Source organism: Lates calcarifer, linkage group LG20 (genome assembly GCF_001640805.2).
Source record: "Lates calcarifer isolate ASB-BC8 linkage group LG20, TLL_Latcal_v3, whole genome shotgun sequence".
In the NCBI taxonomy this organism is placed as follows: domain Eukaryota; kingdom Metazoa; phylum Chordata; class Actinopteri; family Centropomidae; genus Lates; species Lates calcarifer.
The window spans coordinates 13,724,983-13,750,105 of NC_066852.1; the positions used below are offsets into that span (position 1 = coordinate 13,724,983).

Consider the following 25,123-nt stretch of genomic DNA (forward strand, 5'->3'; position numbering starts at 1 on the left):
CTGTACTGCATTACTACTCAACTTACCATAGTCAGATATTTAATAACAGTAGCATTAGGCATCTATATGTTATCTTTACAGAGAAAGTATCTATTAAGTCTGACTCGCACACATTCTGTCACCCCACTTTATTAGTCATGGAGTTGTTATACTACTTTCTCACGTTTGCTGGCTGGAGCAAGCGTTAGACTACAGGAAACAGCTCAACTGGCTTATCCAAGAAGAGCTGAATCAATGGCAAATATACTTGGTTGTAGATGATTGAAGACATTTCACCTCTCATCCCAGAGGCTTCCTTAGTTCTGACTGACTGACTAACAAACAAATTATGACAATGGCCTTGATTATGACTCCACAGAGGTCAAATACCTGGGTCTCTTCACCAGTCAGTCAGAACTGAAGAAGCCTCTTAGATTAGAGGTAAAACATTTTCTAGTATCTACAACCAAGTCCAGCTGCTCTCGATTCAACCCCTATTGAGTAACTATGACCTGGATGACTGAGAATCTCCACAGACATCCCCACTGGCTTAGCATTTTAGCCACATAGCTTACCAAAGTGTCTTTATTGCAGTAGCCCTGCAAATAAGATACTATGGACAAAAGCTGTTATCCTTCTGCATCCGAGATATTTCTTTGGCATTTCACAGTGCTGTGTCTTTGCTCTAACAAATGATTTGAAATAATTTAAAAGAAAACCAAAATGTTGCTCTGGCTCTAAACGGCCTTTAATCTCGACCTTAATCTCGACGTGTGCTAATGCACAGTTCTGTAATCACAGTATTGAGCCAAATAGGAATTTAAAGTGGCTATCAAATGAATATCTCTGAATTCAGAGGACAAACTGATATTCCTCTGTTCAGACACATCACAAATAAACTTGTAGCATCCCACATTCCACAACTGACCCTAAAACACCACCACCACCCCCTCCCCTGCCACCCTCCCCACGGCCACACCCCCTCCCACCCACCCACGTATGCCTGGCCATGCTCTACCCACTATGTGTCGTGCAGTTGGACCTCAAAGTAACACTGCAGTCCCTGACTATCTAATGAAACCTGACTGTGAGCTATGCACTACAGTATATAATGCATGTGAATTGACTATGTGTATGAAAATATACTCTTTAACGTTGCATGTTCTACACTGGCTTTCACTGTAGTCTGTCAGTATCCTATGTGAGTGGGGAAAGGGAACATTGATCAGTAGCATTCAGTTAATAAAGACTGGTGTTATGAAGGTGAGAGGGATTACATGGAACGATGGCAAAAGAGACAGAGAAAGACAAATGGGACAGCTATATAAACTGGGAGGAATGACATCGCTAGTCAATGAGTTTGTGTTAAATCACATTCACAATAATTTTCAGTGGAGATCTCAATTTGAATGGCCTTTAATTACACTTCAAAAATCTTCTCCAGGCTGTTTACACAGCATGTCTAACTCCCCAGTTTGATATAAGCCCTAACACGTTTTGAAGGCATTTTTGAATTTGTAAATATTTTTTAGTAGTTTTTAAAGCGACAATACGTGTTGACAAAAGCAAAAACAGCAAACGAGCAAAAATCTCACTGGAGTTTTTTAATAGTTCGGCTCCAGTTGTTTCTAACAGTGAAGTCAGCACTGAGTGTATTAATGAGTGTGTCTGAGACTCATAAACTTGACACAAGGAATGTAGTCAAGGCCTGCACAGTGGCAGGTGGTGTTGCTTGTCAGAGTAAACCATAAAGTATAAAAAGCCTTGCAAGCCCACCCCAATTCTATTACCTGTACATGGTAAAACTAGAGGAACAGTCAGTGAGATAAGCTGTATGTGTAGCAGGATACCTTTGAGACACATTTTTCTTATACACTGCTTGATTTTCATAACTTAAAGTGGTTTGGATTGTCCATCAAGCTGAGTTGATAGCTGATTTAAAAAATTGAATCATTATTGATGCCATAAATATTAGTTTGATTATAATTATTATTGTTGTTGATGTTAATTTTACATTAACTTCATTTAATCTAATTAGACCCAATCCAGATTCAAAGCACAAAAAAGGTTTAAACAAGTTTGAAACAGTAAATGGTGCATTGAAATAATTGCAGCACTTTTTCTCTGAAGCTGTAGAGGGATTTAAAAATGAGGGTACATATTGCAACTGACACAGTAAAAGAAATCTGGATTGGAGCTTTGAGTTTCTAAATCAAGCAGCTCACAATGAATGAAGCACAACTTACAGACAGAAGAGACAGAGCACAGACACAATAGAAAGAGGCAATGAGACAAAACAAAGACAGAGAGAGAGAGATGTGGTTGTGAAATAATGTTCCGATGATGAGGTCACTCAATGCGTCGAGAGCTACCGCTCCATTGTGTTCCTGGTCCCCAGCCCCTGGCCGCCCATTACCAGTTCTGACTGTCGCACCTCAAAGGACATCTCATCTTCAGCATTTTCCACCATTTCCTCTCCTCCTTCTTCTTCCTCACCAATATGGCAACTCTAAATTAGTGGAGAGATAAAGAAAGAAATATTAGTGTTTCAAAGTACAGTATGCGCACATCAAACCTCAACTCATAACCAAAACCCTCTGCAATGACTCACCTTTGCCATAATATCAGCATAAGCCATATAAAGATGATCTGTATCAAGTTTACTGAAATGGAGACAAGAGAAGACAATTGGTAAACTAGGAATAACATGTTTCCCCGTGTTTATACATGACTTCTGTATTAATTTACAGTATCCAAGAGGTCCTGTCTAACCTCTTTTCTGTTAGAGCGGTACGACTGAAATGCAGAATAAGCTGGTGGAGAGGATCTGGCTTTGTTTCTTTCTCCTCCTCTTCATCTCCTTCCTCTTGCTCCATTGCTTTCTGGGATACGTGGGGAGAGGAATGGTGAGTAATGGCACAGAACAAACAATTCTAGATTAAACAGACGTGAGATGCCACTCACAGACAAGTCATCTATCATCCTGTCTTCAAATGAGTAACCCTCAGTGTGAAGCCAGTTACGTTTGTATCCCTCAAGGAACATGTTTGAGGCTCTGTGCCTGCAAAACAAAACAAAACAAAAAAAGTACTTGTACTTGTATTAATCTTTTTTGTACATCTGCTATAGTTATTTTGTGAACAATCCAATACTGTAGATGTCAGAGATGTAGCTTTCTTACCTTGGAATGTTGTATAGCGGTGTCATCCTAAAACAAGCGACCACAGCCCTGCGTCTCTGCTTGGACAACAGTTTGTGCCACACCATCTTCTTGGATTTAAATGGGTGTTCCGTCTGTACCATAGAAGGTAGACATTAGCAAAGTGGTCACCAGAGTTCCTGAGGTAACTTTTCACGTACAGCAGGAACTGCCTTCAGTCATAGTCATTCATTTTTTCAACTGAGTTCCCTGCAACATCCGCACCACACTAGTCCATTATTAATACTGATATTATCATTATTATTTTATGAGTGGATGATTTCATATCTTTATTATTATAACCATGGGGCAACACATGTGGGACATCTAATTTTTCACATTCACATAACTGTAGAATAATATGTACGCAATGACTTATCTTATTTCAACAGCTCTGTGCTGGAGACACAGTATGCAAATCTACTTCAGTTAGTGTGGTTGGCAATATCCACTCACCACCTCAAGGTGATAGAGGACAGCAGAAACCTCCTGTACTCTCTTGACAACTTTTGCGGGAGCATCAGCATCTTCAGCCTTCCCTGCCATCTCTTTGTAAAGGGCCATCTGCCAGCGCATGGATGGGTTGTCCACCTTTCCACAACACAGGGATGCAGAGATTTTTTGAGATTTACAAAGATGTTTTGTGACTGATCTATTATCACATATCAATTCCTTGGACATAACTAAAACACTGTTGGACTGATAGTCCAAGAATTATACCTTCCCCTGAAGATGAAGGTTGTTTTGCAGGAACTCTCTTACTTCTTCATCAGTGTCTCTCTGTGAAGTAAAAAGTTTTATCATTGTCCTCCTAAGGTCCTAGTGGTTTGGGAAGTAAAACTGTCATGGAAAAATTATTATATTACAGTATTTAACATGATACAAACTGTTTACCAAAATCTAATTCAAAGTCAGTGAAAAACTACCAGAGAGTATCGGATCTTGGCCAAGTTGATAAGCTCCTGATCGGCGGGAGAGCACATGTTGAGGCCTATGGGGAGCATCTTTTTCAAGGCGGCCACAATAAGTGAAGTCTGCACTGAATAACGATCTCCACGTCTCTTCTTCTTGGTGCGTTCCGTATCTGAACCTCCACCCTGAGAGAAGGGGACAATAAACCAAAAAGCATTCACAGTATCTCATAAAATGCCAGAGGTGCGACAGCACAGTTAACTCTGTAATACATCACCGCCCTGATTCGATGCCAGACGATTTCATTGATATGAGCTCACATTAGTGATTAACTATTTTTGACTTTAATGCTAAGAATGACTGCAACACAACTACAGCAAAAATTCAGCTGATTCCATACATATGTTACTGTACATCACACAAACTAAATATAAAATAAAGTTGTCATTACAGTCAGCATTCATTATAATTCATGACAGACCTGTGACTGTTTTAATATTAACTACTACACATCAACCTACCTTTAACTAATAACTGAGCACTATATAGTGCTGCAAACTGTTTATTATCCAATAATTGCAGATCTCTCCATGTAGAGTTACACAGCCACCTTCACTGGGTGTTCTTATTAAACATGTTGCTGTCAACAATGTGTAAATAAAAAGCCTATATTTGAATGTCAATATCCTGCAATTCGACAAATATAAGAATCAACGTTTCTCTGAGCTCAGACTGGTAAGTAGAGGGTATAGTGAAAATGTGAGGGCAGCGTGGGGGTATAGCTGGCTTTGGGAAAGGGAAACTGAAAGGAATGGGACAGAGTAAATCAGTGAAATTGCATTTGCAAAACATGCAAAAGAAACCAAGTTTTACACAAGTAGAAACCCATTCAGCATTCCATGAATAGGATAAATAGCTAAAGTAAAGTTGTGTGTTTTTCTCTAATTGTGAATTAAATGTAGTAACGACAGCAGCCCCTGGTGAAACATTAAAATATTAGAAGAAGTTACAGAACAAAACTCTTGAAATTAGAATTAGAATTAGTAGCAGGCTGTTAAAATCACACATCTACTGTAAAACAAATACGTTCCTGTGCTCGCATCCTGAACTCCTGTTCAGTCCTTCTGCTCTTTCTGGAGTCCTCCAAGATGTGCAAATGTATGTGACAGCATACAATATGTAAATGCTTCTTGTAATATGAATGTTTAGTCTATTAAATGCATGCTATATGAACAGGTCACGGGGTATTTCGATTGTGAACAGTTACTGGACAAACTGAGAAAGTTAAATAAGTAAATGTAACTTGGGGACTTGACTTTTATTGATGAGTGATGTTGATCTCGCTACTAGAAAGTACTAGAAGCACTTTATATGGTCCACTGACTTTTACAAAATCCAAAGTCAGTTATTTCGGTGCCGTATAAGAGGCTGTAGTGACTAAACCCTTAGCGTGCCTTGTGAAAACAACTAGGCTTTACATGTAGGTCTATTCATCATATATTAAGGCTAAGATGGCAAAAGGAACAGAGGAGACCAATTTCTGGCTTTCTTATATCACTCTTTTCATTACAGGTGTTTGCTGGGGGTGACACTGTCAAACATGTACAATTAAATCAATCTCAGAGGCCCTACACCCCCCCACCCCCAAATTCAAGTTTAATAACTAACACTGTTATTGCTAGATGTACTAACATCAGCCACAGCTACTGCTTAAATTCAGTGTCAGAATCAAGTGTGTTATGGAAGACTAGTTTAGAGGAAACAGCATTGCAGGGAATATTTTAGATAGTAAGTGTGAATTAATGTAATGGTTAGGTTCGTGGTAATTTTAGCACATTCTAAAGAGGGAACCCAACAAATGCTTGAAGAAATCTGCTTCAGTGACATTAAACATCAAGTCACCTGTTAGTGTGGATACTAGGGAGTGTAAAGGAAACTAAACCATGATGTGCCATGGCATTTCCAGGGAGGAGAGAAGAAAGAGCACAGAGAAGACTAACATCATCCCCTAGTGGCAAAAAGCTGCATTACAAAGCTACAGGTCAACCATCCTTCAACGAAAAGAAACAAAAGACATACTAGAAGACTCCAACTCAACTATGATCAAAAAAGAGCAAACTCACTGACAGGATGATGGCACTGTGCTCTCACTGCCACCTTGGGCTTGGTGTAAAGCCCAGTGCCATGAACCCAACTCTACAGCTGAGTACTTTCATCAAGCGCCTCCAGACTCCCCCCCTCACACACTGGCAGGACTGGGGACAGCCCACAGATGGGGCTTGACCTTTGTCCATTGATCCTTTATGAGAATAATGTGAGTGTCTCCATTAGTTAAGTCTGTGTGGACATAAATCAGTAGTTTTGTATAAGGCATGGAGTTTCCAATATAAGACTTTGTGTCAGTGTGTAAGTGCAGAGGCTCATATGTCGGGGTATAGCAACACTAATGACAGAGTGTAAGTGGATCCAAACTCCATCTGTTGCTCCTTTGAAGAAACTTCTGGCTAGGATTTTCACATTCTATTAATATAAATAACTGCATATTTATAGCAATGACAAATTCTCAATTGAGTTTTGTTCCACTCATAACAGACTGCAAAGTATTCATGACTAAGCAGCTGCATGTACAGAAAAAGCATTTGTCACAGGCACTGAATTAGTTACCTCGGGTCATGTGTCTTAGAATGGAATGTGCATGTCTTTGTGTGTGAGTATGTGTGTGTGTCTGGGACAGTGTGAGTAAGTGTACTACGTGAGTACATGTGGATCAGATGTGCCAGTGTGCTGGAGAGGTTGATGAAAAGCTCCCCCAAAGTGAGGTGCCATGCGGTCAGCACAGCGGTCGTGCAGGAACAAAGTCTAACCTCTGAGTCCCCGCCCTGGAAACCCAGCCGCAACCCAAAAGAAGAGGACAAGGGACAGCCAAAGAGAGAATATTGTTAACACAACTGCTATCGTTTTAAAAATTGCGAATTAAAATCAAACCTGCAAAAGTTATAGCAGGATTCGCCGTTTAACCAAGCTAGATAAACAGAAACATTAAAAACAGAACAAATAGAAAATGCTGTACCTGGTAAAGATGGTGCATAAGTGCCTTTCTGTCTTAGATTGCTTTGTTGGATTATAATCAGTGATGCAATACTTTGAGTTTCCTAAAGCCATTCTAAGAATAATAGAGTTTTTAAATGAGTTTTATTTATAACTGGCTGAAACTGGTTGGTAAAGTAACAAAATCTTAAAATCATGACAAAAACATGAAGGCACAAAAAAAGGAACGCTGTTTTACAATATGCCTGCAACACATTCCTGAACTCTTTTTTTTTTTTTTTTTAATCAGCTGCCTGATTTAAGATATAGCACTATTGTACCAGCCGGTCTGAAGAGCTGACTCCATCTTCCATTAACTCACCTTGCTCATTTTGCTCTTGCTGTCAGCGGTGAGGAATGACATGTTATTAATCTCATTCATCACCACAAAATTCTGTTCCTCTCGTTTGAAGTTCTACAATAGAGAAAGACATGTGAAACATGTAAAGTAAATAATGTAAACTCCTACAAATAGCTGCATTCAAAGGCTAAAGGAACATAACTCACATGAGATTTGGACCAGAAAATAAAGACCTCGCCAACCATCCGGAAAAGTTCCTCTGCATCTGGGTCTGGGCATGTCAGCCACCTTGCCCTGTAGCAGAGCAACTTACTTTAAGGCTCCCAAAAGTCACAACAAATTTGGTTAACTAACAATGTATGAACAATTAAGTGCTCTATGTTGCACTTCTGTCAGAACCAGTTAGAATTCAGGGCTCAATTTTTTTTAAATGCTTGTATTTGTAACTTTATTGTACCTGTTGTTGTCCACATAGCGGATAAGTAGGGGGTAGAGGGCATACAAGTCTCTGCAGAGGACAGCAAACTCATCACGTATAGTGCCGTCTTCTTCATCTCCCTCTGATTTTCCCTCCATCCGCAAATGGTCCTCTTCAGCCACCACCTTTGAAGTGCGTTTCTTCAGCTTCTCCATTGTTGGGATGAAATGGGACTTGAGCATCTCTGGCTTTGCCCTGCTGACGATGGGCTGTGAAAACACTATAAGAGAAAACACATAGTGTCATCGCACTTGTACAAAAACGCACTCATGTGCAGACAAAGACATATCATTAGAATCGAAAAACAGTGCTCACCAGCCAACCTCTTCATCCAGGAGGCCTCATCAATACCCAAGTTGTTGACTACAATTTTCATGATGCTGCCCAGCAGCTGATTAAGGTGTTCTGATGTGACCTCGGTGCAGATCCGGCCCTCCATCTCAGGGAAGTTTTCAGGTCCTCTCTCCCACCAACGAGGCAGGTAGTTACACAGCATGGGCAAAGTGATTTCAATCACATGAGGCATCTCAGTATAACGAGCCCCCGACTCTGCCAAGTCCCCAATTTCCTTTAGCAGAGCATCCAGCTCTGGAATGTCTGGACATAACTCTTGGACTTCACTGGGAAGGCCCAAGACTTTGGCATTCACAAGAGAGGTAGTGAAAGAAAAGAAAATTCAGAAACAAGATTTTGTTAGACAGAGAACAAATCTGATGAAAAGGGTACTGCACTCACTGGCTCTCTCCCTGGGTGTCTTTGTGGTGTAGACAGAGAAGGCGTTGAATTCATTTAGACGGGGTTCTAAGAAGGCCACGGGCATAGCTGCTGCAAGGTGAGCCAAACACTCTCCAAGAGCTGGCCTCTGCCTGTAAATGTAAAGGACAAATGAATATAATGCTCAAAAGTTACTTTAGAGATACTGCTATGTCTGATACGATACAGATACTTTAGTTACCTCTCAACATGTGGATTCTTAACAGTCCCTAGGGAGTAGATGCTACACATGATGCGATAGCATGACATCTGTAGATCATCCACTGTATGCAAACAACACAGACAGCAGTGTCAGAACAAATTAATAAACATCATGTGAAATCAGAAATTGCACTGATGTCAAAAACACTTACGGATGACATCATCCCCAAACTGATGCTGAGCTATATGATCAAATAGGGAGGTGAGCACTGGGAGCAGGGCAATGGTAGTGTAGTTAATGTTCTGGGACACGCCTTTAACTTGCTATGAAGGAGAGAAGCAGCACATGATCATGAACTCAGGATATTATGGGTAAAGTGTTTATCAGATCTTTTGCAACAGTCATGGATAACAATATGTTCAAGGCCATTTCAAATGCTGTGTTCTTCTCTTACCTGATTGCCTTTGGATACTTTGCCCAGTTTGAGGTTCTCTACCATCTTCTCTATATCATCAGCAGCACTCTCAAAGAATGACCGCAGCCCCGCTTTTACAATCTCAGGCCCTGACTTCATTACTGTCCTAATAATAGTAAATGAATAAATAAGAACAATTTAAATGAAAAACAAAAACATATTTATCCTGATGGTGTTATGCGTGTTGTGTGAAAATTTAAAATATTGAACCTTGCATCCAATGATCGTGCCAGAATGTGAAGACAGTTAACAATTGCTGGAGCATCCGTTCCTACAAACACAAATACAAGTCTGCTGTTATGATGACTTCAATGGAATCCAGACCACCACAACCTGTACACATATATAACACAAGAGCAACTGTACTTGCTCTTGTGCTCCTGGATGACTGAAAAATACAGAAACATAAAAAAGAACAAGAAGATTCTGAAGGACTGATGTTGAGAAACATCTTACCAAAGAGAGAAACTCTGTGTCTCACCAGAGCGGACATTTTACAGAAGATACTATGATGAGAAGAAAAGGGAAGGGAAGGAAAGGAAAATGCAAGAAAAAGGAAATGTGATAGAGGGCGGAAAGTGATATACAAAAAGAACACATAACACAATATCTGTGTGTGTGAATTACATCTAAGAGAGAGATCACCTTGCAATCATCTCCTTCTCCTTATTGGAAGAATGTCCACCACTACCCAGAACTTTTGCAGGTGTTGACAAGAAATAGAGGCAGTGGTTTTTGAAATACTGGTTAATCAGAGGCATTAAGATCTAAGGGAGCAAGAGTTTTTAGAGAGTGAGTTTTCACATTTAGTACAGAAATGAGAACAGGTTGGGTCTTCAAAATTGTGTCCACCCTTATCTTCACACAAAAGTTTCACCTTGGCAAAGAATTTTATTTCCTGCTCATGGGGAGACTTTTCCACTCGTCCACTGCTGACCACAGCCTCTGTTAAACACAGTGCAAAATATGATAATACTGCAATAACACTGACAACAAAGATCTGCTTCAGGTTACACCATTACACAGTACCAAGATGAGCAATGAACTCCTGGGCAATTTCCATCCATTTCAACAGCTTCTGCAGGAAACCATAAGCAAATCTCTTCTCGATGGATGAGATGTCAGACTCCATATCTTTCAGGCCCCTAAAGTAAAACAGAGTTTAGCCCTTTGTGCTCTGTACTTCAATGTAATGAAAGATTTCTCCTACAAGTATCTGTGGCACTTCATAAATCATAATTCCAAGGGGAAACTTTCAAACTGAAACGCCAGTTCAATACTGGTTCCCTCAAAGAAAAAGAGTTAATGATTATACAAAAGATAAAAGACAGTATTAAGTGTGACAGGAAAACTCAAAATAGGTTGCTTGGTATGTTTCTGTTTTTCTTTCTTGTTCTGTAAATAGTTCTGTAAATAAGTACTTGAATAACAATAGACAATATTGTTTTGAATTCTCAAGCACTGCTATGGCTTGAAACTGCTTGAGAACGGTGGCTATGTTCATCCACAGCTTATCTTGATTGCTTTCAGCTTGATCAGTGTGGATGTAACCTGCTGTGCTTTAATCACGTTTGTGTCGTTTGAATGGGCAGGTGATCTGAGGATACTGCCAGGGCCACACAATTAACATAATATAGTTAACAGAAAACATGTTAGCAGATTAAATGAAAATACCCTTTAATAGTATGAAAAAAATTCCCTGCTAAATGTCATATAAGAATAGTTCAATAACTGTTGCATTATTACCTTGTGACAGCATATCCATTAAGCTGCAGGAACTTAAGCAGCTCATAAGCCTTCTCTCTATCTCTTGCCTTTTCTTTTGCTGTCAGAGTATCATAGGGCACCAGTAGAGGATGTGTTCCACCACCTACACAGACACAAAACTGACTCAAAACTCTTGAAGAAAGCGGGCAAAAGCCAAGTCTCTCATTTTCCATATGTGTAACTTCTGTCCTCTAAAAAAACTATCTTACCCTTGGCCTGCAGCTCCATTTTTTTCTTCCGTCCCCAGGTGTTGTGGTAATTTTCTGCGAGTTGCTCTGCCATAGACTGTGAACAGATATGATCTCTCAATATTGATCAGACGCTAAGATTATAGCACATACGGTTCAAACACTGCCGTACCTGCAGGTCTCTTGAAAGAGCCATGTGTGAGATATCAATGGGCTGAGGACTGTAACCGTGGCTTGGGTCATAGGTTGCCTAGAATGGAAGTATCATTATAAACTGTGGAATAACTGCTGTGATAACATTAGTATTTGTATATTCATCTACCTGCTCTTTACCTGAGCAGTCTGTGAGATTTTTCGTGATGCTGCCTTCTTCTTCTCTGACTCTTCCTCCTCTCTAGCTTTATCTAAGTTCCACTCCCATGCAAGCATGGCTTTAATTGACTCTTTGATTGGCCAGCGGTAGATCTCTTTGTCCTGCCAGAGAAAAAAATCAGAGCGATGAGAAGCTGAGACAGATGAAGTAAAAGTACAGGAAGATTAAATGCACAGTGTGACTGGGAACCTACCTTTTCTGAGAAGGTTTTGTATGGTCTGAGCATAGGATGAGTTTTTGCATTTTCATCCAGCACCTCACCATATGACCAGTTATTCTGGATCTGAAACATAGATGATAAAATATGACAAAGCTGTATGACAAAATATGTACAGCTGTTATTCATGATTAGAAATATAATGGCTTCCATCTTACTTCATCAAACTAGCTAAACATATTGCACCTGAATTAGCTAAAGAATACTATTAGATGATTGTGAGTGATAACAGTGAGTACAAACAGAAGTTCTACCTTTTCAAAGGCCCATTTATCATGTGTATATTCAGCATATTTGTTGATAAAGGGATCCAGTCTCTCAGGAATGATAGTGCTGTAGTTGGAGGAAGGAACAGAGTACATTAAGCTTTAATTATTTTACAGAGAAATACTTAATGAACTGAAAGGCATAATGACAAAAATCCTCTCACTTTGTTGTCTCTACTGGTTTAGGATCAAAATTTCCCTCTGCATCTACTGATGCCTTTTTCTCTGTTTTGGAGGAGTAGCTGGCATCTACATAGTCAGGTGGAATGGCTCCAGCAATGGCGCAGATGCATGGCATTGAAATCTTAAAGATCTCTGCATCAAATTTCTGGAATCATAAAAAAAGGTATTACAATATGCATATACAATCTATAATATACATCTATAATATGGAACAAGAAAACAATCATATTGCAGGAGCCCCACTTTGTGTGCAAGTGATTCAAAGATCCCCCAAAACAGTTTGCGTGTCAGATGCAGCTCCTCCTCTGATGCAACTCCAAAGTTGGCCCAACCATTAGGGAGACAATAATATTTCCAACAACGCTCATAGTGATTGGTCAAAAGCTGTAGGACAACAAAAATATACAAGTGGAATTAGTTTATCAGAAGAACATCTAGGCTAGAAATTGGTTTTAATTGTTTTAAGGCTCTTAAGCTCTTCATACCTTCAGTGGCATTTTGGCGTACTCATTGAGAATGGGCACATCAAACACCAGCCGTCTTAGCAAGTGCTGAAGCATGGATGGACGTAGATGTCTGAGAGAAACATAAACAAAGTCAACTTCTACAATGAACCTGGCAATATTAAATGGCAGGAAAAGTTTGCCAAGTTTGTTTGAGGATAAACTAACTTGCACAAAGCCATGAGGCATTCTTCAATGATGTCTCTTTGGGCCTTTGTGAAGGCTCGCCCACGAGAAAGCCGGTAAATTGTGTGCAACATGGAGTCGATCATTATGGCTCGGTGGTCACTGCCAGCAAAGAGTGGGGCACACTTGGTGATGAGTGGCAACACAGCAGAACAAAGGTAGCGGTTCAAAGCGAGGGCCATCTCTGTGGTGCTGAAAGCAACCTGTTGGACAGAAGTTCTAGCAGTGAATTAAGTCCAACAGTGTGGTTATAATCCTGGTCTGCAACTACTCCTAAAATAACCTATACAGTACCACTGAATGTTTGTAAATAATTTGAGGCTCACCGTGTCGAGAGAGGCAGCAGCCCTCATGTCAGGCAGAAAGCCCACCTCCAGCACATGAAGCAGGAAATCCTGGTTGTCAATACCATACACTCTGTCCAGGAACAGCACCATGGGAGCCTTGTGATCTGGCACAAAACTAGCTGACATCTTTGGTTCTATGATGCTGTTGTCTAAGCACGACATAGAAAAAACATTTAGGAAAAATCAGCTGCAATTAGCTGCGTATAGCTGTATACTACATATGGCAACATTAAATGTAGTTAAACCTTGAATGAATGCTGGTCAGGATACAAATCAATCAATGAATAAACACTGATTAAAGCCACACCACCAATTTCATATGGTCTGAAACTGTTTACCTTTCCCAAAAGAAGGAATCTGAACAGGAAGGCTGATGACTCCCACCAGATCCTCAATAGGGACCAGAGACCTCAGAATGGCCCTGATCCTCAGAGCCTCGCCCTTACCAGCCTGGATCAACTGTAGAGACAAAAGCTCAGCTTTTCTATAAAGACATCTTCAATTAGACTTCCCGTTCTTGTATCTATTCTTTCTATCTCAGCCTGTTTGATAAGTCCAGTATAGTAGGTACTACAGTAAATATCTTACGTGCATCTCTGGAGCACAGCGTCCCAGCAAGTCAATAAGGGCAGAGTAAAAAGACATGATGGCATTTCCCAGGTGCACCCTGTTCTCCTCATGTTGCTCCTCTCCTCCAAACCTACCAGAGTAAAGAGTAAAGACAGCAGGTCTAAATGTTTCTGCTACAGTAACACTGGAAGCGATAATGGACTCACTGGCACCTCATTAAATACAATCAGAAAGCCTTTGAACCAAACTTAAGAGCTCTTACATGGGAAAGCGTCTGTCCTTCTTAACACTAGGGCCATCCCTTGCAGGGTCCTCTGATATTTTGATGGCCTCCTCTATTGCAGCCAGCAGACCATTGCCACCCTCCCCTCTCAGAGCTGGACCAAAGCACTCAGGCCTGCGAATGAGGAGACGCACCACCACATTGGCATTTTCTTCCACACTCTCTCCTGAAGGGGGAAAAGATAAACACTGTTATTAACAAAGGAGAAAAACAGCAATAACAGCATTTCATATTACATTTTGTAGCAAATCAAGAATCACACCGTTGACAAATACAGCAAAACGAAGAAAGTCAAGGTATTTCTCTCCGCCACAAGGATTCCAGCCAATGTCAGGGTAGCCTTTAGACAGCAGCATTGGACAGCTCTGCAGTCCACATCCAGCTAAATACTTCACCACCTGGAAAGACATCAGTGAACTAAAGTGATAGCCAATTTTGCACAATGCTTGTTTTGTACATGTTGGTTATATTTTACCATTTCTAAGTCCTGCTCTTGGAGAGCCAATGCAAGCTCGTTGTTGTCGATACAAGAGGCTGCAGCCACGTCTAACGGCGTAGAGCCCCGCATTCCTAAAGAACAGCACATAATGTAGAGCTTTGTCACAGTTCATCCATCAACGATAAAACATCAAGAATAATGCTGGAACACAACAAAGACAATCACCAAGCCCGATGCCACTGTTCTGGAGAAGGTAGCTGAGGTGGTCAAACATAGAGCGCTGGTTTTGACGACTGATGCGGCAGAAATAGCAGAGAAAACGACAACAGTTTGTCACCACTCGTGGGAATCTGATCTCCTGTTGGAAAGGCAAATTACAAATGTAAAGTTAAGTATCATATAAATTCATTCCTAGTGCCCTTTTTTGTCTATTCCCTGGTGGCAATAATGGAGCTTAGAATGGGGATAAGTGGAACAAAAAATATACCTTTGAGTCTCCACCGCCGAGTACATTAACCATGACCTCCATGACAGTTTCATGCATTCCCAGAGCTCGCATTAAGTTGGGGTGCTGATAGAAAACTTTGTTACTCATGATGTTCCTGAGGGAGACAAAAATTAAGTTACTGTACAGTTTCAGTGACATTAATTTATCAAAGAATTCACTTTGAGGCGGGATATGCGGAATAATTTAAATTTCATATCAACCCAATGCTTTGAATCATAAGCCTCTCTTCTTCTGGACCCATCTGGACAATAAGCAGCGAGCGGATCTGGCCCAAGCACTCCAGCAGGTCCATGGTGTCCTGAATTGACACTGCGTTGATGGTGTAGGCCTTGGGGAGGGCACGCATGAGCTCACCCAGCCCATCATACTGCCTGTGGAGGAGGCTGAACATCATACGCACTAGCTCAGGGTTCTGGATAAATGACTCCTGGGCCCAGTGGATCATAGTATGGGAAATCAGCTCCTGCAGTGTGCCTGGTAAACAGAGAACAAAGGATTAATTCTATAATACATACGATGTACTGTAGTGATTGTAGAATGGGGTGGTGTGTATCTCTATTTTCTCCAGACAAATGTTGACCTACTAAAGATACAGTTTTATAGCAGTTGAACGATTAGTGGCTCACTTGGTTTTTTGTCTTCTTGGGGCTCAGGTTCTACCTCTACCTTCTTCTCGCGGAACTTTTTCACCTTTTCCAACAAACGGCACAGTCGTCCACGGAGAGAATTATCCACTTCTTCCTCTTGTTCTTCTTCTTCAATATGAACACCTGAGCATGAAGTTTTAAATAAGGTATTGTAAGTTATATCTAAGCCTGCCAGTTCTGCAGTGTTAATTTCAAATGCTGATGACTTCACACTGTAAGGGAAAACTGACCACAGTGTGCCAGCAGAGCATTGTGGAAAGCCAGCATTGATTCGCGGACTTCGTCAGGAACAGGGCACTCCTCATCATCAGCGCAGTTCTTGAAGTTCATGAGCATGTTGACCTTTGGAACAGTGAGAAAAGGTATGAGCAAGTATGCTTATTTTATTTTTGAAAAGCCAAAAACGGAAAATGGAGAGGGTAATGCCTCTTCAGTGTTTTAGGAGATTTTCATTAACTTTTTTAATATAGCTCAACAATCAACAGATGTACTCTACTCTCTTTATATGCATTTATCTCAGTGTACCTGCTCCTGCGGTGGGGACCGAAATTCACGGGTCTTGCGGGCAGTCTCAGCAGCACTCATGGTGAAGGCCAGCATAAGTTCATTGTAGCGCTGCCTCTGGTTGGACTGTATCTGACTGACGAACTTGTCCGAAAAGGCTATGATGGCCTCTACTCTGTGACGTAGCTCACAGTCACAGAAATACTGCAGCAGAGTACACATCTAAAGGACAAAAGCAAAGTGAATCGCTAATACCATACAGTAGATACTAACAGTATCATTGGTAAAGTTTTTTTTTTGTTTATTATAAAATGACCAGAAATACCTGCAATTTGACAGACTCTGGAAGCTTCATCTGGAAAAGTCCTTGCTCCAGATGCTCTTCTTTAGCCTCCGCACCTGTCTCTACAGATTTAATCTCTTTCTCTGTTTCCTCAGCACCTTTTTCGCCATTTGTTTGCTCTGTTTTGCTCACCATTTCTTCATGTGGCGTGGCGGATTCTGCCTCCTCTAATTCTTCCTCTTCCTCCATTTCTTCCTCCTCCTCCTCTTCCTCGTCCTCTTCACCCAAGCCATCATCCTCATATTCCTCATCTTCTTCCCCTGCAGCTTCCTGCTCTTCTTTCTTCACTACTGCTGTTTTTGGGGGCACTTTTTGTTCCTTCTCTTCCTTCAACTTGGCATTCTCCTCAGCAGGCTCCTCTGCTTTCTTGCCGCTGAAGACTGTGGGCTCGATCATCTTCAGGATGTGAGTGACATCTTCGTCATCGAACACGCCCATGATGAGCAAGGTGCTGATGAGCTTCAGGATTGGAACAAAGTGAAACTCAACACTGCCTCCCACGGGATCTCGCATTGCCTGACCTCCATCTTGCACTGCCTCAGTCAGCATGTTCAGGGCCTTGGTCTTTAGCACCTGCAAATACAAGAAAACTTATGATTATTGGTCACTCCAGAGTTCCCTAAAATACCAAACCTGTTCCACCTCACCTGTAAGGGGATAACTGGACTGAGTGTGTAGATGTCTGGATCTGTTCCCACAAACCCAACAGAAGAGAAATGGAGTTTGGGACGTAGACATGTGGTGAGTCCGACTCCAGGTAAAGCATGAGATTTGTCAGAGTACAGAGTGATACTGCGCGTGTCATCTGTCATTGGGACTATGAATTCTTTGTTGGTTCCAAGCCGGTTCCTCTTGGCGGACTCCAGGTGCATGCTGATTAGCAGGTCGTAAAAGCCGCTCCTCATTGGTCCAGGCAGGTAGGTGTTCTCTATGGCATAGAAGAGCTGAGATTCGTCCACATGGCTGCACAGAGCATGAGCCACACGGTTGTTGCCCAGAGCACACACTGAACCATACAGCTTCAGTGTATGATAGTGGAACTTTAGCAAGTCCATACGTTCAGACAGCTCCAGGATGTCAATACACCTACAGAATGCCAAAAGGTTAATTTTGCTGGGAAGAAAACAGCAAAGTTTTGTAACTCTGTGTGTGTTGCAGCTCTGACCTGTTTTCCTCTGGGATATGGAGAGCCATCATGGTAAGTGGCTCCAGGCACTGCACCATCCAACCCAATCTCTCACTAATACGCCCTGTCTCTGGAGCCAGGAAGTGGTTGGGCATGCGACTCCAGATGACTGGGGTTAACATTTGGACATCCAGTCTAGGAGGGCACTGGGGGACAGGGTTCTTGCGTTCACTCCGGAACATGGCGGCAGAGATTGGCATAATATTCTAGCAAGACAAGTAAAGCAAGACAAATTATGCATTACAGAAGGCAGTTACATAACATACATTACATAAAATCAGAACTGTGCAATTGTAGTATTGACTGTATGATTGGCGCAGACTGACCTTGAGCTTGCCTAATTCAAACTGAATCATATTCTGACTGGAGGGAAGGACAAAGACAGCCGGGAACAGTTTTGTGTTGGGCTCCACCTGCAAGAAGGGAATGTAACATGACTGCATTAAATGACCAAGACTTTATTATAAGGAAATGTATGAATACTCGACTGAACCTACTCTGACCTGGTAAAACGTGTTTATCTCTTTTCCATTGGCAGTGAAAGTCATGAGTCCTGTGTCCAAATCAATGAGACAGCCAATCACAAAATCCTCCTGACTGACTCGTGTCTGTTGGGAGCTGCTGAACTCCCCTCCCCATACCATGTAGCAGTTGCTGCGTTTGATACTGTAAAAGAAGAAAAAAAATCATTTATTGCATTATTTTTATTTTAAATGAAACAGCTTTATTTTGTGGTTTCTGTCTACATACCTGTCATGAATGTTGCCTTTGTCATCACCTACAGTGACTGTTACATTTCTCACTTTGCTGATGTCAAAATGAGGGTCATACTGATGGTAGTCAGGTGTGATCCAACCCACCCACACACCACCAGGCTCTTGTCCCGCAAACACTCTCACAGAATAATAATACTGTTAAAGGGAGATTAGTACAGTTTCAGGTGAAGATGATTCAAAACAAGCTATAACAGTATGCACGAATTACATATGGTTATGCATATGGTAACCACCACCCAAATTTAAGTTATAGTCATACCGTTGTGGTGTTGAGGATGATGTCCATGTCATCCCTGTCATCTGGCACCACATCTTCCACTAAGCGGGGCATGGTGGGAACAACAGGTGGTGGTGTTATCAGTGCAGCCTTCTTAGCCTTGAAAAGGAATCTGTAAATAACAACAGCAATTAGTCACTATGAATGAAAATGTAAAAACAATATCCCAGCTTCAGCCTTCTTAAACCCCTCAAACCCCCTTCTCAAGTCACTCTGCATGAATCAGTACAGACCCTTTCTTCTTGCTTTTCTCAGTTGAGGCATCCTTCTCATTCTCTCCATTTTTAATGGCAGGGATCTCCTTAGGCACAGAGGGTTCTTTCTTCTCCTCCTCTTGCTCTTTACGAGTAGCAGACTTCTTGAGTATTTCAAATTCAGAGTCTGGGTCCACCTCTAAAACCTCATCTTCAGGGATGGTAAGGGCACGAGTAAGAAGAGTGGTCCCCGCCGGGACTTTGAAGGTCTCGTGAAACTCAACTGGCATGCTGAGTCTGAAGAACAGCAGATCTGTGTTGGCGTTCTGAGATCCAAATGTCTTGTGGGTCACTTTGAGACAAGGGGCAGTTTCCACTGTCCCATCAACACGGGACACCTAAAGCATAAATAAAAGGGGGCCAGGTGGTGATCTAGAAACTTACTCAAAATGGGAACAAAGAAATATTTCATCAGAGCAATGTGATAACTGATGCAAAATACCTCAATGTGAGGATGATCAGTAGGCACAATGATGAACTGGGGAAGGCTCTTGCTGAACCACATGGTAATATCTCTTTTCATGTTGATAGCAAAGGGCTCAAATCCCTCTTGCAGGCCACAGATGGTAAAGTAACGTAGACTGCTGACATTCTGACCCAAGTTGATCCTTCCGACCTGGGACAGGCCCAGACTGCACACAGGTATGAAACCTAGAAATATATAGGAAATGCATCAATGTGCGTCAAAAACACAAACTCACATGTGCTAATATCCAATGTGTCTACCTAAGAACATTCGCTGTCATTTGCTGTACTCACCCTCTCCAATCTCGATATCCTTAAAGGCCATCTCTGAGCCTGAGTCGCTGATCAACATCTCTCCATTGAGAGTAAACATAATGTTCATCTCTGTGAGGTCAATCATACAACCCACCACATCACCCGACTGCCACTGACGACCAAATGGCTCATTTCCCACATGCCAACGTTGGGCCTGAAAAAGAAAACTGTTCATTTTAGAGTCTAGTATTACAGAGGCTTTGGCATCCTTAATAAGCATGTAAATTAGGACTTGGTCCCACCTTGAAACCATTGAAGACGTAGGCCAGCTCATCTGCACCGAGCTCAGTGTCTGCACGAACACTGGGCCTGGCCCAGCCCACTCTCATCTCTCCGACGGTTACGGCCTCAAACTCAAAGTACCACTTCCCCTGAGTGACAGCATAAGATTTCTCTGCTCTGAACACTCTGATCTTATCTCCACGGGAGCTCCCTGGTCCATGCCCACCTACATTAACACAAAAGCATTTAACAGAAAGTTTGTAGATTTGATAAAACCAAGTATAGCTCTAAAAACAAATCTCATAGGAACACATACAAAAATAAACAAATATTCCTGCTGACAGATAACAGTGCAAACTTACTGCTCTCCTGGTCAGGTGGTTCTATGTTGTAACCATATCCAATGAGAGTGCGAACAGCAGCACAAACTGTGTCTCTGTTGGTCTTCTTTGTCTTTTCATCCAGTAGATTGTAAGGAACCAGGCGAGGATTGCGCTTGTTCATTATATCCTGCACAAAAAAATATAAAATATATCAAACATGAAAATGTAATAGAATAACTTTATGGAAAAAAAACATGTATCAGTCAAAAATATCCACAGATATTTATCACCATTGTTATCGTCATAGGGACTTCTTCATTAAAAGAATAGTGATACCTGTACAATACTGTATGTCCAGCCCTGGCGAACTCGGTCTCTTGCCCACACATTGTGCCCATTTTCTGCGAGTCTCTCCACAAGAGTGTTTTGATTAGGAGTCAGCTTGACATGGTTGAGGTCCAGAGGGGCTGGCTTATATCCATTACTCTGCATGAAACTAACAAATAATGCGTTGTGATCAGAACTGGTCCTGAGGAGCATTTACAAAGCCATTAAGACTATACATGGTAGTAAAGACACAATAAATGAATGCCTTGCAGCTCACGTTTTGGGGAGCTTGGTCCTTTTCAGATTCTCCTCTGCTTTCTCATCTCCCATTCCTACATGACATCCTAGTGCCAGCAGAGTCCTTTGAAATGAAACACACAAGGTATTAGAAGTACAAAAAGATGCAAACACAGTGCTCTTAATCAAGTGAAGGCACTGACTTACTTGAGTGTCTCTCCTGACATGGCTAAATTGTAGTTCTTCTCTGGTTCAGGCAGACTCTGGAAATCCACCAGGCAGGGGTGCAACTTCTTGTTGTCATCACGAAACTTTACATTGGTTTTAAAAAGTAAAGTGCAAAGGAAATTGTTAGTGTACACAACCACATTTCCTATGGCAAGGATAACCAATACTGAAAGCACTCACTGGTCCATAGGTCCATCCTTGTTCAATACGTGTAACAGCCCATAACTCATGACTGTTTTCTGCAAGCTTCTCTCGAATGCGCTCAAGATGAGGAGGAAGTACAATCTGAAAAGATAATAAATTCAGGAGATGAGGATGAAGGAGATGAAGATGAAAAAGAGATGAAATAGGATTTTACCTGTATAGTGTCCACAGGGCAAGGAGTGAAAGCTGTATGTGAGAGGGACTGAGTTGGACCCAACAGGTTGCGGATGCCATCGAAATCATGCTTATACTCCTTGATGGGCTCAATCCGCAAACGGTCTCTGGGCAGCACTGCCTCATAGCAAGGAGCGTAGCCTGGAGGGGGGAGGAACTTGAAATCCCCATGACGCCCTCCGAGAAGAAACCGCAACCTTGAAGTTAGAGTGGAAAACTGACATAAGTCTCATATGTCATAACTGTACTGCATTTATTGAACAAAAAATAAATAATAATAAATAAATTCAGTCTTTCATTCATAAATCACAATGTCATACTTAATGCCTGCAGAGAAGCTGACAACAGGGAAGAACAGGCCATCCAGATTGAAGTTCTCAAACATTCCCTGAACAGGATGCCCATTGATACGGAAGGAAATACTGGGCACGCTCAGATCCAAACAGCAGCTGACCACGTCCTCTGCTGCCAGAATGTGCTGACTGGGTGTGGCAACATGTCGTGGAACACGTCCTGCGGACACACATAGCGAGAATAATCATTAAATTTCAAGGAGTTCATCTCTATAACTTGCAGGTATTGTGTAGGAAGACATATGTGGTATGGACACAAAAGAACAAGATCAAATGCATGAAAAAATAAAGGTACATACATATAAGCGTTCTTCAGAATAAATAGTCTCTGTTTGAGTTGGGGTTGGTGCTGGTGCAGGTCAAATGCATACAAAAGACTACCTCTATGGCATATCATGTTTACTTTACCTGACCACAGGTGAAGCCCGTCAAAACTGTAGGAGTAGAGGTCATCTCCGACGCCATTGCCTCCCCAGCCTTCCCCTCCACCGGGGTAAGGACTGTAGCCCTCTGTGAGAGCCCAGCCCACACGCAGGTGATATGGCTGAGCTGTAAGGAACGGTTCTACGTGGTCCACCATCACTTCAAAATACCACTTCTTAAACTGAGTGGATCCTTCACAAGTTCCAAGGAAAATGTTGGGTCTCATGCTAAAAACAGGATTACAAAACAAATGCCTAACTCAGAGCAGCTGTTTATATAAATGGGCTTCAGGACGGAGGAAAGAGCACAAAGCATTTTGAGCCTACTGAAGTGTGCTCATACAAACTTACCCACCTGGTTACATAATTGATAATGTTCGTTTGAAGTAGGAGATCACGACCTGGCAGTAGATTCTCTGTGATGAGATTCTGATTTGATCTTACAGCCACCCCGTTGCAAACACACAGAGAACAGAGCACATCCAAGACCTGGCACAACAAGGGAAATCCATGACAATCATTCTGGCGCTGCCTTGCAGCTTAAGATTTGCTATATTGTTATATCTTATACATTAAAGAATGTGTCAAGTGCAATTAACTAAGAGGTTTCAGGTTTTTCCAACATGCTCAGCAAACAGTGGTACATGTTCCTTACCTTATGATTGCGTCCATGCTTATCCAACAAAGATATGATTGATTTGATGTGATTCTCCTGGATAATATTCAGCACCTCTGGACTCTCAATCAGAACACAATACAACACCTCCAGGATTCCTATCATAAAAATGTGACAATATATAAATACATAGATATTGGCAGTACGTGTTGTATATGATATGGTAGAAAAGCACAACGCGGTATAATAGAATCTAAGAAAAAAAAGGAGTTTAATTGTGACTTCTTAGGCAGAGTCTTTATAAAACATTACGAGCTCCAATATTTAAAGTTAGTTGCAGGAATATTCTTTTAAATTCGTATTGTGTTGATCAACCAGTGTGTACTCTTCTAAAAACCGGTCGAATTCAGTTTCAAATGAGATGACAAATGACTAATTTGTACATTCACATGGCACATTTAAATGAGCTTCTCTTTGTCCTGGATACCTGAAGATGCCTCCAAACGATCCAATTTACTGACCAGCCAGTCAAGGTTATCACAAAACAGGGCACAGTTAGCACGATTACCTCTGATCAAAGAAGCTACATGAAAGAAGAGAAGGAAGGAGATTGTTAATGCATCATATTCACAAACAAAAAAAGGTGGCTGCATATGGGAAACATTAATTACTATTCTTAAATCACAGTGAATGCATAGAACAAATCATCAGATGGACATACTGTACCTAGCAATTCATACAGTAAATTTACTATCTCCTTCCATGACTCTGCAGCTTCCTCCCCTGCATACTCTGAGAAGTGGGCTGCTGTGTTGTAGACATTGAGTCGATCGACACAGTCCAGAACAAGAGTAATCATTCCCTGTTCAAAACAATGAAAAACTTAGAGAGAACTGAAATTGAAATATTGAATGGAAATACATAAACCAAACTAAAATTACATCCCAACATGCAGCTGTTATATACTGTCATGAAAAGTCATTCCTCAGAGAGTACACTAACCTCCTCCTGGAAGAGGTTCTGTCTGTTCTTGAGGGAGCGAAGCTTGAACTGTTTGTCCTCATGTTCCAGCTCCTCCTCGGGGGGTCGAAAGTAGAAAATGAGGTCCTGCAGAGAGAGCACCACTGCGTCCATAGGCAGAGAAGGGGGATTGGCAGATTTGTTTTTCCCGCTCAGAGCATCTAGACCTCTGTAGACATGAAAAGAGCATGATGAGGATAATGCAACAAATATGCTGTATGTAAAATGCAAAAACACAGCTATTAGCAAAGATTTAAATTTAAAAAATAACTGAGGTAGCGCTACTTGATGAACTGGTTGAAGAGGCCTGTTGTGCTGTAAATCATTCTGGCAGCTTGGGACTCTTCTGTCTGAGATCTAGCCACTGTGAGTGCATCATCCATATGACCTTCTTTGTGGAGTATGGCCTAAGAATGAATGAATGAATGAATGAATACAGATGCTCTTAAAACACAAGTATATATTCAACACACATTCATACACATGCTGATTTGTCAAACGCATTTGAGTTGATGTATAATTCTGCTTTACCTTTCTCTTCAGAGGACCCAAACGAGCAGATTTAGCATCAACAGCAGCATATGTGAGCCAGAGGCCTGATGAAACATGCTGTACGAAGCACATGGATTCTCCATACTTAATCTCAGGTATGCCCATTCCCTCCACATCTCGCTTCTGGGTCACTTCGATTTTTTCCTGTGGTTAAGTAAAAAGTAGGCTCTTCTTTAAGCTTGTACTACACAGTGGAGGCTAAAACGTTTAACAGAATTCTGGCAACAGGTGACTCTGCATGACAATGAACCTTTGAAATTCTGAAGCAGAAGGCCGACATCTTGGAAACTGCCTTCTCTGGATCCACCAACAGCAATCCTTTCTCTTCATCCAGAAAAAGGTACCTGCCTGTTGTTATGTGACGTATCCGGAAAGACTGGCCCCATTTAATGTGACCTCCGCTCCAACTATCAACAGGGACAAATGAATGAGCATCAGCATTAAGTCATTTGAAGTGATTGTAAAATACATGCTGTTAAACGCACGGAATCAAGACACTCA

At 41.5% G+C, this 25,123-nt stretch overlaps 1 protein-coding gene across 2 annotated transcripts in view; it reads right to left on the reverse strand.

Moving 5' to 3' along the window:
• LOC108893541 (ryanodine receptor 1) overlaps positions 1–25,123 on the reverse strand; it is a 47,660-nt gene that overhangs the window by 15,079 nt on the left and 7,458 nt on the right. For both annotated transcript variants that reach the window (XM_051078425.1, XM_051078426.1), the window contains 71 exons: positions 24,873–25,029; positions 24,602–24,766; positions 24,356–24,477; positions 24,053–24,239; positions 23,777–23,912; positions 23,538–23,633; positions 23,090–23,208; positions 22,790–22,923; positions 22,421–22,662; positions 21,980–22,172; positions 21,640–21,856; positions 21,462–21,566; positions 21,261–21,364; positions 21,094–21,177; positions 20,826–20,985; positions 20,529–20,676; positions 20,187–20,392; positions 19,924–20,098; positions 19,607–19,815; positions 19,144–19,502; positions 18,893–19,022; positions 18,608–18,768; positions 18,361–18,523; positions 18,184–18,270; positions 17,837–18,063; positions 17,319–17,757; positions 16,654–17,244; positions 16,350–16,550; positions 16,055–16,166; positions 15,804–15,947; positions 15,378–15,651; positions 15,157–15,271; positions 14,895–15,027; positions 14,706–14,800; positions 14,493–14,628; positions 14,210–14,396; positions 13,966–14,077; positions 13,716–13,836; positions 13,357–13,526; positions 13,013–13,233; positions 12,827–12,917; positions 12,585–12,725; positions 12,323–12,486; positions 12,147–12,225; positions 11,869–11,958; positions 11,636–11,776; positions 11,475–11,552; positions 11,324–11,399; positions 11,094–11,217; positions 10,377–10,492; positions 10,225–10,292; positions 9,993–10,114; positions 9,804–9,853; positions 9,558–9,618; positions 9,327–9,453; positions 9,084–9,195; positions 8,912–8,993; positions 8,692–8,822; positions 8,272–8,592; positions 7,936–8,176; positions 7,685–7,772; positions 7,500–7,592; positions 6,955–6,969; positions 4,105–4,275; positions 3,899–3,958; positions 3,635–3,769; positions 3,161–3,273; positions 2,944–3,040; positions 2,752–2,861; positions 2,591–2,642; positions 2,396–2,488 (listed from right to left, as the gene is read on the reverse strand). In XM_051078425.1, coding sequence (XP_050934382.1) covers positions 2,396–2,488; positions 2,591–2,642; positions 2,752–2,861; positions 2,944–3,040; positions 3,161–3,273; positions 3,635–3,769; positions 3,899–3,958; positions 4,105–4,275; positions 6,955–6,969; positions 7,500–7,592; positions 7,685–7,772; positions 7,936–8,176; positions 8,272–8,592; positions 8,692–8,822; positions 8,912–8,993; positions 9,084–9,195; positions 9,327–9,453; positions 9,558–9,618; positions 9,804–9,853; positions 9,993–10,114; positions 10,225–10,292; positions 10,377–10,492; positions 11,094–11,217; positions 11,324–11,399; positions 11,475–11,552; positions 11,636–11,776; positions 11,869–11,958; positions 12,147–12,225; positions 12,323–12,486; positions 12,585–12,725; positions 12,827–12,917; positions 13,013–13,233; positions 13,357–13,526; positions 13,716–13,836; positions 13,966–14,077; positions 14,210–14,396; positions 14,493–14,628; positions 14,706–14,800; positions 14,895–15,027; positions 15,157–15,271; positions 15,378–15,651; positions 15,804–15,947; positions 16,055–16,166; positions 16,350–16,550; positions 16,654–17,244; positions 17,319–17,757; positions 17,837–18,063; positions 18,184–18,270; positions 18,361–18,523; positions 18,608–18,768; positions 18,893–19,022; positions 19,144–19,502; positions 19,607–19,815; positions 19,924–20,098; positions 20,187–20,392; positions 20,529–20,676; positions 20,826–20,985; positions 21,094–21,177; positions 21,261–21,364; positions 21,462–21,566; positions 21,640–21,856; positions 21,980–22,172; positions 22,421–22,662; positions 22,790–22,923; positions 23,090–23,208; positions 23,538–23,633; positions 23,777–23,912; positions 24,053–24,239; positions 24,356–24,477; positions 24,602–24,766; positions 24,873–25,029 — 10,579 coding nt within the window. The remainder of the gene's footprint in view (positions 1–2,395; positions 2,489–2,590; positions 2,643–2,751; positions 2,862–2,943; positions 3,041–3,160; positions 3,274–3,634; positions 3,770–3,898; positions 3,959–4,104; positions 4,276–6,954; positions 6,970–7,499; positions 7,593–7,684; positions 7,773–7,935; positions 8,177–8,271; positions 8,593–8,691; positions 8,823–8,911; positions 8,994–9,083; positions 9,196–9,326; positions 9,454–9,557; positions 9,619–9,803; positions 9,854–9,992; positions 10,115–10,224; positions 10,293–10,376; positions 10,493–11,093; positions 11,218–11,323; positions 11,400–11,474; positions 11,553–11,635; positions 11,777–11,868; positions 11,959–12,146; positions 12,226–12,322; positions 12,487–12,584; positions 12,726–12,826; positions 12,918–13,012; positions 13,234–13,356; positions 13,527–13,715; positions 13,837–13,965; positions 14,078–14,209; positions 14,397–14,492; positions 14,629–14,705; positions 14,801–14,894; positions 15,028–15,156; positions 15,272–15,377; positions 15,652–15,803; positions 15,948–16,054; positions 16,167–16,349; positions 16,551–16,653; positions 17,245–17,318; positions 17,758–17,836; positions 18,064–18,183; positions 18,271–18,360; positions 18,524–18,607; positions 18,769–18,892; positions 19,023–19,143; positions 19,503–19,606; positions 19,816–19,923; positions 20,099–20,186; positions 20,393–20,528; positions 20,677–20,825; positions 20,986–21,093; positions 21,178–21,260; positions 21,365–21,461; positions 21,567–21,639; positions 21,857–21,979; positions 22,173–22,420; positions 22,663–22,789; positions 22,924–23,089; positions 23,209–23,537; positions 23,634–23,776; positions 23,913–24,052; positions 24,240–24,355; positions 24,478–24,601; positions 24,767–24,872; positions 25,030–25,123) is intronic.